We start from the raw sequence: 18,449 nt of genomic DNA, 5'->3' as shown, positions 1-18,449 counted from the left end.
AAATCAGGGAGGTCACGTCTACCAGACAATTATATCACTTTGACTCAGTTACATTTCTGTATAAATCATTACAAGTAGCTCCCGTGAGGTGGGGATGTTTTTTTTTGCTGCTCGGCGGGGGAGCAAAACTCGGCAGAACACCTGGCGGACGGCGCAAGGCGGAATGCTATCTTCCGTGCCTTAAGGCATGCGCAAACAGTGCGCAAAGCGCTATTTAGGGATAGCGCCTGTCGGAAGATAGAGGCCTTGATGTTCATGATGCAAGTGTACACCACCATTTCTCATCAACATGAGCCTTACTTTTTGAATATAAATGTGAGAGTTTAACTTCATCTGTAGTTGTGGATCACATTGCTCGAATGCTGTCAGGAGTTGTCTAATGCCCTAATGTTGCTACACATTTCTTGGATAACCAACCCTTTGGTGTGTTTGCCAAGTGCATCACACTGCATGAACATGACTCTGCTTAGCTGCAAATGTCTGCAGGATTTAACATATGCTCTGCTCTGCATCGGATAACTGTGTGGCCTTCTGAAAGAAAGGGTTTTCAGCCTCAGTCCCAGCATAGTGTCACATCTATTGGGCTATTTATTCAGTCATCGTCAAGTTCAGTCAAGTCATTTCCCTCAAAGACAGGATTTTGTTTCCACCCCCCACTTCAGGAATCAGTCAAATTCAGTCGTACAAAACCACAGTTTTGAATATTTTTGCAATCTTGCTTAGTGCTGTTGAATCTTTTGTAAATGATATTAGGTGAAAGATGTGGCATGCTGAAGAGAAAGACAAGAGAGAAACCAATAGAAAAAAAGAAAGAGAGAGATAGACAAGGGGAGAGCGAGGCTCATTGTTCCTGAACAGCATAGCTAATGTGAGGGCACCCAGTTCCTCTAACAGATCACCGTCGAATCAAGTCCACTACTTGGTTCACTCAAAAAAATAAAAACTCCCTGAATTACCCGAGGTAACACAGAAACAAGTGAAGCAAATCCATCCCAAAAATAGAGTGTATGCGAATCTGTACTTTGTCGTTATCTTTTAACAGCTTTTGTGGGATGGTGGATGATGTGACATGACAAATAAGACCAACACAAAAAACACAAATTGAATTATCAAATAAAACAATAGTAAATCTATTATTTCATTATATTAATATTACATTATATATATATATATATATATTATATATATATATATATATATATATATATATATATATATATATATATATATATATATATATATATATAATAATATATAATATTACATTACATTATATTATATTAAACGTCAGTGAATCAATTTGTTAAAGCCATATTCAGACCAGATTTAATCTCCTATCATTCCACTAGAATATGTAACTGTGTAATAAATGGTTGGTTATTGACCTAATGTCCAGGTCATGAGCAAACAAAGCAACCCATTTTTTTCATCTCACCACCATTCTTTATCATGATAATGGTCATGAGCGCTAAATTACAAGTCTAATCTTCCCACTGAAATCAGTCCCAAAATTACCCTGTTAAACTGGCACTGATGAATTACCTATTATTCCAAGCATGACTGCCATAGGGTGATGGTTATGTGCTGGTTTTTTACTTTGCCTTCATGCTGTAGACTAGATAGGAGGATTGAACTAAACATGAATCAGCTGCATACTTCACACTGCCAGAACTATGGGGTGCAAAATCTGATCCGACTGCGGTTTTAAACAAATAGAAGATATTTCCGCACACCTCAATCTATGCAGTACTTCACTTTATTCAGAGCTTTCATCAGAGCATCAAGGTCTGATAGACCGAAAGCTCAGAATAAAGTCAAGTACTGCATCGATTTGGGAAGTGTGCGGAAATCTCTTATATTCATTTTGGACTCATTGATGCTTCTAGCACCTTAACAAAGATTTAGCGGTATGGAGCGGTAGTCACCCTGCATTACTGACTGTGGTTTTAAAAATATAGATGTGAGTGTGTGTGTGTGTGTGTGTGTGTGTGTGTGTGTGTGTGTGTGTGTGTGTGTGTGTGCGCGCGCGTGCGTGCGTGTGTGTGTGTTTTACGGCCACTATTGCTATCCCATGTCTTTTTCTCTTCTCCTTTTCTTCTTTTCCTATGTTCAGTGGAGCTAGTTTTGCATGTGTGAATATTGCAGTAATTCCCATTTGTGTTGTCTATGCTGTGTTGCTGAGGGCCGCTGGTTCCATGGTCCTGGCGGATGACGCCATCACGGACAACAGGAAGTAGTTAAATACACATGTTTTACTTTTCTGAATGTATGATTAATTGTGTTAAGGTCTTTGTAGAGGCATAACAGTATGCCAAGGGTTAAATAAATGAATGAGTGGTGACTTCTTGGTATTATACCATGGTCTGGGTGAATACTTGTTTCTGATTGGCCGGCAGGTGTGCGTTAAAACCATATAATGCACACATAGTCCGGCTCAAGTCTAATCACATGTAAATTAATCCACTCCCCGACCTGCACAGCTGTTTAATCAAACAGTACAGCTAACGTTGTTCAACTCGTGACCTCAGCTTCTATGAGCTGAGCGAACTAGCTTCCCTGCACCAAACTCGTATCCAAGGTTCATCCTAATTACTGGAACAGCAAACATTTCCATTGCATGAGAAGCTGACGCTTCTTCCAGGTATTAGTCTGTTTCCCAAGTGTTGCTAGGTAAACAGAGTTATGGCTTATGAAAACTTGCACCAAAAATCCACAAATGCTTTTATTTTATATTGTTGGCAAATGACCATGGTATACGCAGGATAATCAACTCCTAGGTGTGCGTTATACGATTTTTAATGCACTTCGCGGAGGCAACCGGCAACAAATGGAGGTTATTTGCCTCCACATCGTGCATTAAAATCATATAACGCACACCTAGTCATTGATTATCCCTTACTTATTTGTCACATAACTCTTGCTCAATCTGCAGTAAGAGCATATTATAATAAAATATGCTTTGATACAAAACGGGACAAATAGACATATTAGGATAGATTTTTCTTCTCCAGTGTACATTATTTTAAGAAAAGTTCACCTGGGAGAGAAAGACGATTTAAATACTCAGGGTTTAAATACGGGGTTTTTAAATACAGGGTTTATCTGTGATCATTAAGAAATATTCTACACATTCCTCCAAACATCTGACAATGGTGACAGTTGGTTATTATTAGGCTTGTCCATGGTGATGTGTTGCTGCTGCCCACACAGCACAGTCTACTGTTGGGAGCTGCAGGGAGTATGATTGCTCATTAAAGTCTAACTAGAAGGAGCTGACTCCATAGAGTATGGTACCAAGAGGGAGATGCGGGGTGGTGGAGTGGTGTGCGGCTTGGTTCAGTAATGAGCAGATCCCCTCCCATAAGCTGAGGCCTAGTGGATGTGTGGTGGTCAAGAGAGTCACTATGGGGCTAAGATAGGATCATACACAGCACAAGACCAGCAAACACCCTTAATAATGCAGACTGGTGCTCTGCTTCTGCTCACACTGTCAATCTGTTGTGCAAGGAGCCATGGTTTTGTCAAATCCAGCCAAGAGGGCTCTCCACTCCAAGGCATATTAATGGGGTTTTCAAGTTATGTTTCGTCTTGAGGGAGGACAGCTACAGAACTACAAACAGTGCCCCACCTCAAATGAACACATCCAGTGTCAAACCTCACATTGACAACACCTCAAATTAACACATCCAGTGTCAATCCTTTCACATGCTTATTTGCAGCTTTTCAGAAGAGTGGGTGTTCCAATTAAACAATGAACACACAGTACAATTAAGTTGCATATTAGGAAAAAAAAATGACTTACCATCAAACTTTTTGTGTCTCGAAACAAAGGTGCTTCGCAATTCATGACTCGTTTCATTAAACAGATTCTCAAAGTCCTGTTTACTCTGTTGTCCAAATTTGTCCTCCATTTCTTGGGTGCAACATGTGTTTCCCTGAGGACATACACGAAGATGTTCACCTGCAAAACAGAAAAGTTTGGTGTGGTTTTTTAAACTCATAAAATGACAACTGATCATGGGTACCCTTAATTAATACACAACGTTTCGGTCAAGCGACCTTCATCTGGCAATATGTCAGATGAAGGTTGCTTGTTGTGTTTTGTATAATAAAAGTCTTGCCAAGTGAAGTCAGTGTACCAGGTCAAGTCAAGTCAAGTCAAGTCAAGTTTATTTATATAGCCCTAATTCACAAGCATGTCTCAGAGGGCTTCACAGAAAGTATGTCTAGCTAATTCTAGCTGACACAACAGTAACAAGAATATACAGAATAAAGATAACATTTGAACAATTGATAATATAGAAAATATAGAAATGAAGAGAGAGCAGAGGAGAGAGCAGGAGAAGGGAGAAGAGCAGGGGGAATGTGAGAGAGTGATGGGGTGGGGAGGGAATGGGAGATGTTGGAGGGTATAGGGGGTGGGGAAGGAGCAAGAGGAGAGAGCAGGAGAGGGGAAGGGGGGGGGGTGTGGGGGAGAAGAGAGCAGGGGGAGGGAGGAGGTGGGGAGAGAATGAGAAATATAGACGCACATCTTGCAAACGGACATATGTCAATTTCTTAGCAACCAAACTATGCCTAATTTAATTGGCTGCAAGCCTTTAGTAGTGAGTCCTTTTGCCAAATAAGCACATGTTCACATATAGAGCTTATGGGTGCCTTGCTTTAGGGAAGAGTGGGTGCCATGCTTTGAATAGTGGCGAAATACTAAGAGCATGGGTGCCATGCTTTAAATAGTGGCGAAATATTGGAGGGGATAGAGTGGGTGCCATGCTTTGGAGTAGAATGTGTACTATGCTTTAGAGTAGTGGGGGAAGGGGGGAAGAGGAAGAAACACCGGGAAGAGGAGAAAGCAGGAGAGTGGAGGAGGGAGGGAGAGCGGGGGGATGTGAGGGAGGAGAGGGGGGAGGTGGGGAGAAAATAGGAAATGTGGAGGAGGAGAGAACAGAGAAGGAGAGATGAGGGTGCAGGGGAGGGAGAGCCAGGGTAGAGGTAGGGTCTAGGGTTGGGGGAGGGGAGGGAGTAGGATACGGGCCCGGGAGGGGAGGGTGCAGGTCTTCTGCCTCTACGACTTGTCCTGTTCCTGCTGCGCACCTGATGCACACGGTAGTGCAGAGATGACTTCTCATTGATACCATTAATAAATAAGATATGACATAATACTGTATGGGTATATGCGACCTGCTCTATCGTTTCCAGGGAGTCACATTGATTGATCTCTCAAACCATTTTGAGTTTAATACACTGTTGGAAAGAGGGGGAATTTAAGCTTTCTGTTGATATCAAAATTGTATTTGTACTCCAAAGAAAGCTTGATTGAGATGCACCCTTTGATGTCTTGACTGTTTCCAAAGTTTGAAGTCAATTCTGATATTTAGTCAAATAATTAAATAAATCATTCAAACATAACATACTGAGATTAGATTTGCAGTCTTGAGTGCAGTAAAGCGAATGATGGTCAACCTGTTACTATGCAATGTTCATCCATCATTTTTAAGCAACACACATTTTAGCCGTTTGAGACTGAGCCTACTGTATATAGGGACTACTATAGTATACTTATAGGGACTACTAGTATACTATATAGGGACTACTATAGTATATAGGGAGAAAGGGATGGGGTCACGGGGAGACGTGTTGTCAGGTTCATTCCAAATTAAACCCAACCCATAAAGCCCAATGGATCAACAAAAGTAGTCCAAAATAACAAACCAATAAGAAAAGAATACAACCCTGACAAACTTTATAAACAGCATTTTAAATCTACAGCATTTATAACATTTGCAAGTACATTAAAAACCACAAACCTGGCAACATGAGGAATTGCGAGCTGTGTTGACAAACTACCGCTACCGGTAATTCTGCTTTGTCACCCTACCTTTACGAGATTCAAAAACTGGATTTAGCGTTCGAATTTGACAACAATCTTTATACAGAATGAAAGACTGTAAAAAATTGAGAGGTCCCAAATTGTGGATCTCCATCGCTTACCGTAAGTCTGCAACTTCTCTGAGAGCTTTTAGGGTGCAGCTAAAGAAGGGCTGATTGTGGCAGGAACCCTGGGCTGATATCACTATTGGCTGATGATGGTCTATCTTTTTATTTTTTATTTATTCTCTGCTCTGGTCTTTCTTTGTTCTTTTTTCAAAATATGCTATATGCTTAGCTTAGGAGGGTTTATTTGATTTCTTTCTTTCTCCTGTATGGACTCTGTACAAGCCTTCCGGGATTCCCTTCCCTCCCAGCATTATCCACTATTCTTTGTATTTGCTTGTTGTTTTCTTTTCTGCTTGTGCTAAATAAACTAAACTAAAAGATCAAAATTGATGAAAATCTGATGAAACCCCAAGACAGACAAAATCGATCTTTTCTCATAAAATCACGTGTATCCACAAATGCGCCACTGCGACTTACGACTGAAAATGATAGAGCAGGTCACATAATGTGTATCCAAAATTACTGAATATAACATTTCCAAGACATACATGACCATTTCAGTCATTCACAAAGAGCTGATTATTTTCATACCTTGGCCCCGTTTATTCTAGTTCAGATTTTTGTAAACGCATCAACAATATTTTACATGAATCAACGATATGGCTAATGCTACTGCAAATTTACAGGAAATGAGGGCACACCAAAATCCAAGGCTCAAGGTGCTTAAAATGACTGAATGATTTAAGTTTCAACTTTATTTAATTGATATAGCACTTTAAAAGCAAACCGGTGTTGCAGCAAAGTGCTTCACACTTCACACTTTAAATAACAGCTTTCAAAATAATAGGTTTCATTTTGGTCTCCTTTGAAAACTGCAAGGCAAATGCTAATGCATTAAAGTTAGCCTATTCATATTCCACACAATCCCTGACCCTGGGTTCTTCTCACAACTACCTGCCAACTCCTTATGAAACGATAGTTCACAAAGCAACTGGCATTTAAAGTGCCAGCAGTCCAAGATGAAATCCATGTAGGCAGCATCTATTGCCACATGAATGGAAAATGGATTGCATTTATATAGCGCTTTTACCCAAAGCGCTTTACATTGTGCCTACATTCACCCATTCACACATTCAAAAATGGCACATTCATACACCGAAGGCGGCAAGCTGCCACATCCATCGGGAGCAATATGGGCATCGGTATCTTGCCCATGGACACTTCGACATGTTGACTGGAGGAGCAGGAGATCGAACCACCGACCTTCTGGTTGGTGGCCGACCCGCTCTACCTCCTGAGCCACAGCCGCCCCCATGAACAGATACGCACTTTCTCTACTGTTTGCCAGTGCTTTCTCCTCCCAACAAGTGAGTCAGAAATGATAGAATTGACATGACACCACAAGGACATTTGGCACGTGTGGTTTCTATTTGTACGTTTGTGGAGAAACTTGATTAGGCAAAGGGGAAACAAATTGGTATTTCATTTGTACCATTTCTTAACGAGTCCTTCAAACGAAACACATTGCTATTGCCCTTAAGTCTTTTCATTTTCAGTCTTGACGTGAAAGAAGTATCACTGACTATGGGGTCATCAAAGTCAAATCAGTGGAGAGAACCGATAGGAACGCATCTCTTTAAAATATCCTTCTCATTCTCACACATTACATCATTGATGACATTGGGGAAATACTGAAGTGAATCAAAGGTTAATGATCTACATCATTCCATTTTCCCAAGCAGCCATTTAGAAGAGCCGCAGATAATGATAATGCTGACTCAGCCAAACACCATTCATCTCTTCATTTCACAGTTTCAAGCTCAATATTGCTGTGAGCGGCTGAGCATAACAAGTAATGAAACGGAAATACTATCACATGACCAAATGATCAAAACCAGCCATTGATTCTTAACATGATAAATAGGCCAATGCTCAAAACTGAGAGAGTGAGACTGTCACTGAAGACAGCCATTGGAATCCAATCATCTCCGATCAAGAGCTGAACTCAAATGACTTCCACTGGTCTCAACATAGATCAAAATGTCATCTGTACGATTTCCAGTAGCCCTGCAAGAAAAGGTGGGGGGATGTAGTGTGTACATCATGTGCTGTAATTAGTTTGACACAGTTCCGCAGAAAGCAGAGGTTTCCTTTACACCTGGCATTAACATGCGTCCCGTATCTGGATTGTGTCCTGATATAAACTTAGCTGGGTGACATTTACACCTGACAACATTAACATGCATCTCCAGTATACACACTGACATCAGATTTATATTTCTCCTAACAAAACACAGATTGCTGTGTCACTTCTCATAATATTTACATAATTCATAATTAACAGTTAACACCTTGTCTTGCTTGTTGTGCTTGTGTTTTTGATCCACTATCCAAATTGCCTCCCTCCTGTTTGAAGCAGCATGTTGGATCTGCAGGTGGACATTTATTTCCGTTTACACGGCTGCTCTATTTGACTTTATTCTTTTTAATTAATTGCCAAACGTGTCTCTGACCACCTCTGGAAATGGTTTGTGTGAACAGATCTTCAATGTCTTCAGTGCATTTATTTCCTGGGTTTTATGGGTTTCGGCTCTATGATGATTACCCAGGATGTATTTGATGTAAGTGTAAAGGGGGTCTTATTCACTGAATATAACCAACTAATCTCTCTCTATTTCAGTCAGGACAACTTAAATTGAACAATTATTTTCTTTTGCGGGTGAAACGGGGGGAAACAAACCACGAGGCCACGGGTTCGGGTTATGGATACGTGCTGGGGTTCACTCTGGTTTTATGTTTTTCCCGCTACTACTAACAAGTTACAACTAATGAAAACTTGGTCAACTAAGACCCTTACACCTTCTAGGGTAGTGTAGCGCTAGATTCCCTGCCTACCAACATGAGGGTCGCAGGTTCGCGCCCCCGTGTTACCTCCGGCTTGGCCGGGCGTCCATACAGGCACGATTGTCTGTCTGCAGGTGGGAAGCCGGAACGGTACAGTATGTGTCCAGGACGATGCACTAGCCTAGCGCCTCCTCTGGTCAGTCGGGGGCGCCTGTTCGAGGCGGAAGGGAACTGATGGGAATAGCATGATCCTCTCACGTGCTACGTCCTGCCGGTGAGGCTCCCCACTGTCAGATGAAAAGAAGCGGCTGGCAACTGCACATGTATCGGAGGCAGCATGTATGTGTTTCTATGGCTCTCCCCAGATCGGCAGAGGGGGTGGGGCAGCGACCGGGGCAGCTGGGGAAATTGGCCAAGTACAATTGGGGAGAAAATGGGGGGCTAATCATAAAAAAAATACTCTTCTCATCAACTAATCGACTAAAAAGGGGGCAGCCCTAGCAAACTGTGGAATTTTAAGTTTCACTTTCAAACTTTCAGACTCTGCTGCTGCAAATGATGAAACATGATGTGATGCACACACACATCGGCGCATTAGGATCAATTTGACCAACTTTTCATTTTGGAGCTTTCATGTGGACAATTTGCAGCAGGGTGCCGCAGGAGAGCCCGACATGACTGGCGTCACACAGGGCAGGAGGAGAGAAGGGTGATAGCCGGTAGGACCAAAACAACTTGTTGTCCCTGCAGCAGTGTGCCTTGAGACAGGCACAGAGCATTAATGAAAACATCAGGGGTCGTGATGCAACAACCCGCTCTCATTTGTCCACTCTTTGTCAAATCCCATGATGCACCAGCCGGGGCTGAAGGCAGACAGCCTGGTCAAAAGAGTAACAACAACACGTCACGGGGGGGTTCGCTCCGGCCTGTTTAGAGCCACAGCACTTTATTCTGAGCTTTTGCTAACTTACTTCTGCTCCGTCAAAACACGCACGCACGTACACGCGCAGCACGTACACGCGCGGCACACACACACAGGCTCCACACACACAGGCTCGGAAAGCTGCCTGGAGTTGGAGAAGTTGTGGCCAAAAATTTTTTACTTTTCCACCCTCGCCCCCCCCCCCCCCCCCTTTTATGCATGTAGCGACCAAGCTGGCATCAGTGGCCCATAGTCATCGCTCAACGACTCTTAAGGCTGTTAAAGAGCGATGCGAATATACAGCACAAAATTGCGATGCGAATTTTGACCCACCTGTCAATCACAGCCACAGATGTGTACACATCGGAAGCAAATTTCTGAAAAATCGACCGTGGTCCGAAAAAATAAATGCCGCAATAACGCTCAGCGAAACTTCGCCGTTGGTATGCACGGTTGCATTGACTGATATACTGTAGGTTTGGAAAATATTATTGACGTACGAATTAATCGCACGTAAAAAACGCTCCCGATGTGTAAGGACCTTTAGTCAAAGAAGCCCTAGTCTAGAGAGTAAGTGACCAGTTGTCTGAAATGCAAAAACAGGGACATTTCCTATAATCCTATAATAAGAATCCCAAGTGTCTGTCTGTGTGTGAGTGTGTGAACAGAATTGTGTTCGGCCACAGCGATGCCATTTTACGTGCGGTCGGGATGAATCTTTCAGGAAGTGTAAAGAGCAGCGGGTGACCTAACGGAGCCGGATTTTGAATTCGGTCATTAGGACCGACTAGATGTGCACAAATGGCTAATTAGTGGCCAAAATGAGTGAAGACAGGTTCAGCACCATGGAGAGCTCCAGAGTGGAGATGCCCACCTGTTGGAATCAGCCAGGGAGTTGGACTATGATAACCATTTGGGGGGGGGAGAGAGGAGAGACTGCATGCCAATTCTGTGAGCGAGACCTGCTCAGATTAATGGCTGAACTTGCAATGGCTGTACAGCCCGATACACTGCACGGGTATTTCACTACTATCATTAAAATATCTATTAACTAAAAAAGGGATGTTTAGGGACCCACGCCAGTATGCAGATATATTCAAATAGAATAGCAGAAAATAACACATTTATACTGCATGCAAAAAATGGCATGGTCATTGCCAAAACTGCATGGGATTAGCATAAAGTGTGTAAAGGGGAGACTCGTGGGTACCCATAGAAGCCTTTCTCATTCAGAAATCTTGAGGTGAGAGGTCAAGGGACCCCTTTGAAAATTGCCATGCGAGTTTTTCCCTCGCCAAAATAATTTTGGAGCGTTATTTAGCCCCCCCCCCTTTCAACATTTCTACTACATAGGTGACCTAGTTTTAATAGACCTTCACATTCACAGCAGCAAAATAATTCTTTAACTTTGTCCCATTGGGCTTGTGATTAGTGTTAAATACCTGCACCTGGTTGGGTTTACATGTTGACAGACAAGGCCGTCAGCCTATTCGAGGGAAGGTTGCAGTGGAGCAGAGCCAATGGTACCCCTGGGAGAAGGGAGCAGACACCCGAACGCGGAAACAAACCCGGAGGCAGACAACACATCATTCGGGAGGACACAAGAAAGCACGAGAGCAGACCGTGGCGTGCACGCGCCAGGAGGAGCAACGGCAGAGATGGAGAGCAGCTTTTAGCCCTGCTTGTGGTTCAGGTAGGTTCAATTTGGGCATGGATAGCTTGGGTACCTCTCTCCCTTAGCTTAGCGTACCTATGGGCGCACTATGGTGGAATTACAGAGGAAGAGGGAGAGAGAAGGAAGGCCCAGACGTTGCCCCGCCACAGGGCGACGCTCCCCACTCTCCCCGAAAACGCCGTTCCCCTCCAGGCAGCAGGGAGGACTAACGTGGCAACCGCAGAGCAGAGCGCACGATGGAGGAAAGCAGCCAGAGCACTAAGACGGGAGAGCTCTGCCCCCGTTGTGTGAGTAGCCAAACAGAAAAAGTACTGTACTCTTAGGTGAAAGTGGGGGGCGGGCTGGTTGCGTTGGCCTGGTTACTGCCAGTATGGTCCTCCTTGCCAGTGCAGCGGAGGACACGAGCCAGCGGCGGCCGATACTGGCGAGCGGAGGTCAGCGGGCCCCAGGAAGGACGTGCCGGGAGACAACCGAACAATCAAACCATTGCTAAGTAGTAGGCGTAACGGCCAAGAACTCCTCTCTGAAAGACTTAACTGTATATTGTGGAGTCTGAAACTAGTATTTTATTTTATTTCTCTTTTAACAAGATTGTATTTATTATGATTACATTAAACCTGTGTTGATCCATCATCTGATGCTGTATTCCTTGGTTGCCTTGCCTCAGCGTTGCTGTTGCTCGCTAATCTGATCAAAATAACCCTTTTAAGCACATTCCTTAGTTTTGAATGACTGAATCACTTTTCCTTCCATGATAAGATTTGTTTGTTTTTGTTTGGGCAATTATTTTTTTTACTTTGCAAACAACATAAGTAGATGTTTTTTTTTATGGAGGGGGAGGGCATTTTTGCCTTTATTGGATAGGACCGTAGGTGGACAGGAAAGGGAGAGAGAGGGGTGGATGACGTGGCAAAGGACCACAGGTCGGATTCGAACCTGTGCCGGCCACACAAAGGACTAAGCCTTAGTGGTACACTCTGCCAGGTGAGCCACATAAGTAGATTTTAAAGGGTTTAGGGCGGTTTGCAGCAAAACATCAAATGACCATCCATCAGCATCTAGCTCAGTGGGACGCAAGCTTGCCCTACTCAGGAACCACATTGACCTTTTTTTTTGAAAGAGCCACAATCCAAAAAACTCCCTTTCGTCCCTTTATTTTTGTATATTTTTATTTAATTGTTTATTCATTTAAAGTACGACTTAAAAGAGGAGCCACAACTACACATAAAGGTGCCGCATGTGGCTCCAGAGCCTCGGGTTGAGTATCACTGATCTACCTGAAGGTATTTGACACATTTGACCAAGATGAACATAAATAGTAAACGGAAGTGGGCCAAGCACAGAGCCCCACAGCACCCAAGTGATTCAGATGTTTGACTTATAGCTTCAGATGAGTAACACTGCATCTATCAGAAATATAATTCACAAACCACAAACAGCCACACTATACTACTAAGCAATCTTTGTTTAAGAAAAAAAGCCTTGGAGGCTAGAGGAAATGCTGTCTATTGTCTTGGGAAGCAGTACTGTAAAATCACTGATGACCATATTGTTGCCTTCCTTCATGGTAAATGTGCGCACCTGGTAGAACAAATTTACAAATTGTTAGAGGCCACTCTTACAGATGCACCAAGCACTCAATGAAATTTCAACTTTCAGAAATGGTTGTTTGACCGTTATTCCCACAATCTTATTCCACTAAAATACTGGTGGGCAAGTAGTGAGCAGTCTGAATCAATTCTAAAAGCTGATGTTTGATGTTGATGTTTTTGGAATCAAGTTCTGCTTGGCATATTATTTGTATACCAACTGTACCAGAAGACCCTAACAATTCCTCAAATACCTTAGTTATGTTCTACCGGGTATGTACCTTTGCTGATAGGCTAGCCAACATTAGACTGCCAGATTGTTGAATGGAGTTTGGGATGATATTCTCTCCATATTGTACAAGAAAGAACGGCATGGATCAGGGTTGTGCTGGCCCTGGCATGTTGGTTATCATTAGCCCCATAAAACGTAACAAGATTTGTCTGCAGTTTTTATAATTTGGCTTGTTTGACGTTCAGCGAGTGCAGCAATGTATTATATATGTAACGCACTGGTGAGAGAGACAGTGACGGATTGCCTTAGTGGTTGGTTAGAGCAAAATAAGCTGGTGTAAAATGATATAATGCAGTTATTTGCAATTTCTCACTTCTCTGCTTATCATGAATATGCACATTATTTTTCATCAGACTACCTAATTAAGTTAAATGAACAAAATAGGCAAAAAGCAAGGCGCCGGTCTGCGTGTGCAGGTGTGCAATCTAAGGTTTAGACTCAGACAGAAGGAAGGATCATAACCACAGGCTTCTTTATTAAGGAAGAAGACGACCAAGAAGAAGAAGAGGATAATTTACTTTAGCATATACTGCAGCCTACCATTAGGTACTTCCACTTGAGACAGAAGAATGGCCAACGAGAAACGTGTGTTGCTAAGCATGTGGACAGGGTCATGACCCCTAAACCTACTGAGAATTGGCTGGGCATAGAGCACAGGCACTAAAGCAATTCTACCAAATTAGATGAACCATCAAAACATTGCTTTCTTGCAAGCTTTTACTGACTGAATTAAAATAATTGTATTGGATCTTTAAATAGAATTGTCTGAAAAATTTCATTTCAGTGGCGCAGGCCCTATACCAGGGTTTGTCCACCCAATTTGCAAGCCCATTTGGAAGCCAATTTGGAAGCCAATTTGGTCCCACTCAGAAACCATAAGACCTGCCGCTACCAAACTTGGTAGGTAGGTTCACAGAGTCACCTTTTACTATCGACGTGATTCCTTAATGATCAATTATTGATTTTTGATGCCCATCCCTAATCTAGATACTGTGAAAACCCATGATTTCATGAAACTATCATGTGCAATAACAAGGGTCTAGGTCTGCCTAGTGCCCACACAAAAAATAGCTTTGATCGTAGAGGAAAGGCAGACTCCAGTGAAGATAGCATTGGGGTTATCAAGTGGGCACCTCCCATTACATATGTTTTGTTGAATTAGGGCCATAACACCATCAGAAAGCCCCAAATTAAATTATAGCATCACAGAGCCACTCTCTCTACCCTCACTATCTCCACTGATCAGCTCTGCACTGTGGTAAAATTACTATTCTAACATAATAAAACCAATAAACTAGAAGTTAAAAAGTACGAAAATTATTTATTTACAAAAAGCAAAGTAACATCCCCCCCCTTCTCCTACCCTTGCCTCTGGGGACTGCCCTAGAATCACATCATTCAGAGTTCAGACCTCTATATTACCTAAGATAGGAAGTCTTAGATTAGAGCAGCTTACTGCAAATAGCGCCCCCTAAGTCTTGAGGGAGGTATTACAACAACTTCTAAATTCTCTCCATAGCGCTCACCTGCAGAAAGGCAGTGTTTCCTCCTTTAATTTAAAAAGGGGTTAAAATTGAAATTTGTGGATTTCATTAATCAATGCCCTGCTCTAAAAAACTTAGTATGACAAAGATGACTAGGAAGTCCATATTTTGAGTGCAGCCCCTCCATCAGCTGTGTCACAGAGAGAGAGAGAAATCAATCCACCATACTGACACAACAGCCCTACTGTGTGTTCCAGCAGTCTCAACAGAGCAAAACATCACTTAAAATGAGGCTGTCATACATCGACATATGGGAAGAGGCTTTCAAGGGACCTCAGCACTCAGACAAGGTGCCATCGCCATGCCCTTCCTAGCCAAGGTTAAACAAGCACTGTGGCCTCACAGATGATCCATCTATCAGAGCAGAAGGAGCGCACATTCGTAACAGAGGGGAAGATAGTGGATCAGACAGTCCAGTTTAAAGGGAAGATAAATAGATAAAGAAAAGATTGTTGTAGTCCATGCTTATAAAATGTCAAATGCAATATTTAAAATATATATATATATTACTGATAAAATGCAACACAGTGCATCATAAGCATGTTTTCTATCGTTATAGTCTAAACACTAGACATGAGTCACATTTGCCACTGCCAACAGTGAGTCCAGGCCATACTTGTGAATCAGTATTTGTTCTTAAGTGTCGTGCCTGGTGAAATACTGGTTAAATAACTAAATAAATGCAAAGTGTCACTGCCAAAATATTGTAGCCGATTTGATCAAAAGCTACAATATATCATCATGATGTGTGCAGCACATGACTATGCATAATGCATACTTGCTGTTCAAGAATGATGATGGTAATACAAAGGAAACAATGGTAATGCAAACAAAAGAATGTTGTAAATGTGGCAAAGATATTAAATTAGCCGATTGTGGAAATGTGAAGCAAATGTGCAAAGCAAAGTGACAGGTCAAATTTGGCCTTTTATCAGCTTTTCTATCACCACAACAAGTTTGGTCTTAAATTAGAAATTAAAATACGTGGCTGTGAGACGTATGAAAGTTGCAAAGGTTTGTTGGAAACGCCCGTGAAAACAAATGTGTTCAAGAGATTGCGAGACATTCTTTGCACTGCTTTGGAATACTCCTCCTTGTTCTCTTCTCCTCGGATCTGCTCTAAACCAAGTGTTATGCAGATGAGCTTTCTGTTTGCTTTTGGCTGGCATGGCAGCGAGTATGACTTCCACCTGAAGCTGTCTGTGATCCTGAGCGAGCCATACTTCACTTGGCTGAGGGGGAATTATTTCCCACTAATAGCCTTGTATGAAAGCTGGCCTCTGGCGAGTCCTTCAGTATTAAGAGGGGCTGTGAGGGTGGAATAAAGAGACTTGTCCCAGCGTAACCTCCCTGTACCAACCCAATCCCTGTCCTCTCTTTTATCACAGCTGTCACGGTCAACAGCGGGATACATAACTTCCATTTGAATCAAACCAAGGCAGAGCACATTTTTCACACGCATGCAAAGCAGCATCACCTACTCCCAGTCTCACTTTAGTAATACAATTGAATGCCATTACCATGATTAACACATAGCTGAGAAAACAATGAATATTTCCATGAACTACAGCTGTAAATGCAATAAACTGGTTCATTTCCTCCAAAAAGCAATAAAGACATGGGGGTGTGCATATTTTCCATTGAACAGCGCCGGCGAAAATGTGCCAATGTAGAGTGGAGGGGTAATGAGAGTGGTTTATGCATGTGTTTTATCAACCTATGAGCTCATTGAGTTCTCGTCATAAGTCGCAATCTCCTCTTGTCGCTCCGGCATCCGTAATCAAGTAGTGTCAGTCAGATCAGCTACCTTATTATCACTGCAGATGAAGCTCTTCCATGAGCCTAATAATAGACAGACATTTATATTCCACACGCTTCCAGTCAAGATGTGCTTTTATTTTACGTTGCAGCCCTGCCATTTAATAAAAGACTCGGCTTTCCGCACTGAATTGTTTCACTGACTGCAAATATTATTATTAGTTTATTTTTTTATTTTTTTTACGGTTTACTATGTGGGTTTTCTTCTGTTCATCTGTTGATTAATTTGTAGGTGCCAGCAGCGATTGTCTTTGAGACATTTGGTAGAAATCTCCATGGGTGTGCTTCAAAACCCCTTTGTGTTTTCTTGGTTGCTCAAGAGAAGTTTTTGCTAGATATGTTTCATTGAGCTAGCTGCTTGATGTGGTGTTTATAATATTGTATCTGCAAAGTTCTGCCTGCTCTCTCTATCTCTGCAGAATTTTCACATTTTTCAAAGCATGTCAAGCTTGTCATGCTAGACCGTCGCAAAGCTGGCGCAATAACGCAAAAAAAAAGTTTGGTGAGGGGAAAATTATGAATTACAGCTATTAAATACACTGTTACAGACATAATATAATATAGATATTTGAATATATTCAAACGAATATAGAAGGAATATTCAAATATCATTTTTGATTAGTTTTGACATCCCTAGTTAGCATGAGTTTGGTCACACACACCCAAAAAAGTGCGCCCATGGCATCGTCTGCGAGGTGCACAACATTTCTAGTAATATTAAAGTTAGTTATTAATGGAACTAGGATGACCGCAGTGCGGACATATGCCTCCGCCAACAAGTGAGCAGTCGACATCCATGTCTGTCCAGACTTTGATGTTTAGGCAAATGTGAATAAATTCCGTCAAGGCGTTACTAAGCCTGAAAATGATGTTTGTGAGGTCACAGTGACCTTGACCTCTTAACACCAAAAGGTATTCAGTTCATTCTTGAGTCCAAGTGGACATTTGTGCCGAAATTCCGTCAAGGCATTCCTGAGATATCACATTATCAAGCTATAAAATGGCGTCCGTGAGGTCACAGTGACCTTGAACTTTGACCACCAAAATGTAATCAGTTCATCCTTGAGTCCAAGTGGACATTTGAGGCAAATTTGATGAAATTCCGTCAAGGCGCTCTTCAGATATCGCGTTAACGAACATGGGATGGACGTTCGGACGTACAACCCGACACCATAATCCCGCCGGCCTGGCTATCCCCGGCAGAGGCATAAAAACATTGTTACTTGTATCACCCGGGCTAAATAGAAACATTGTTACTTGTATCACCCGGGCTAAATAGAAACATTGTTACTTGTATCACCCGGGCTAAATAGAAACATTGTTACTTGTATCACCCGGGCTAAATAGAAACATTGTTACTTGTATCACCCGGGCTAAATAGAAACATTGTTAATTGTATCACCCGGGCTAAATAGAAACATTGTTACTTGTATCACCCGGGCTAAATAGAAACATTGTTACTTGTATCACCCGGGCTAAATAGAAACATTGTTACTTGTATCACCCGGGCTAAATAGAAACATTGTTACTTGTATCACCCGGGCTAAATAGAAACATTGTTACTTGTATCACCCGGGCTAAATAGGACTGAAATTGAGTTATACAAAAAGTTAAATGATCCCCTTCCCTCAAAAAAGAAAAAAGTGGGGGTGGGGGACAAACCCTGGAAGTATTCCCTACTTTGACTCCACTGAGGGAAAGGATGACAACCACAATAATGCTGTTTGGTTGCCCTGATCAAATACAGAAGGGCACAGGAGAAGTCATTAATTTATCATGATTTCCGAAGGGAAGACACCCGTTTTTAGGAGTGTAATGCAAAAGTGAGTGG

At 42.3% G+C, this 18,449-nt stretch overlaps 1 protein-coding gene across 1 annotated transcript in view; it reads right to left on the bottom strand.

Moving 5' to 3' along the window:
• The window catches only part of gpc6b (glypican 6b), a gene marked incomplete at both ends in the record, with an annotated part of 143,235 nt that overhangs the window by 109,963 nt on the left and 14,823 nt on the right, over positions 1 to 18,449 (bottom strand). Inside the window, one exon of the mRNA XM_083639494.1 lies at positions 3,803 to 3,961. Within this exon, the coding sequence (XP_083495620.1) occupies positions 3,803 to 3,961 (159 nt within the window). The remainder of the gene's footprint in view (positions 1 to 3,802; positions 3,962 to 18,449) is intronic.

Source organism: Poromitra crassiceps, assembly GCF_964638095.1.
Source record: "Poromitra crassiceps genome assembly, chromosome: 6".
In the NCBI taxonomy this organism is placed as follows: domain Eukaryota; kingdom Metazoa; phylum Chordata; class Actinopteri; order Beryciformes; family Melamphaidae; genus Poromitra; species Poromitra crassiceps.
This window is presented reverse-complemented; position numbering and strand designations above follow the sequence as displayed.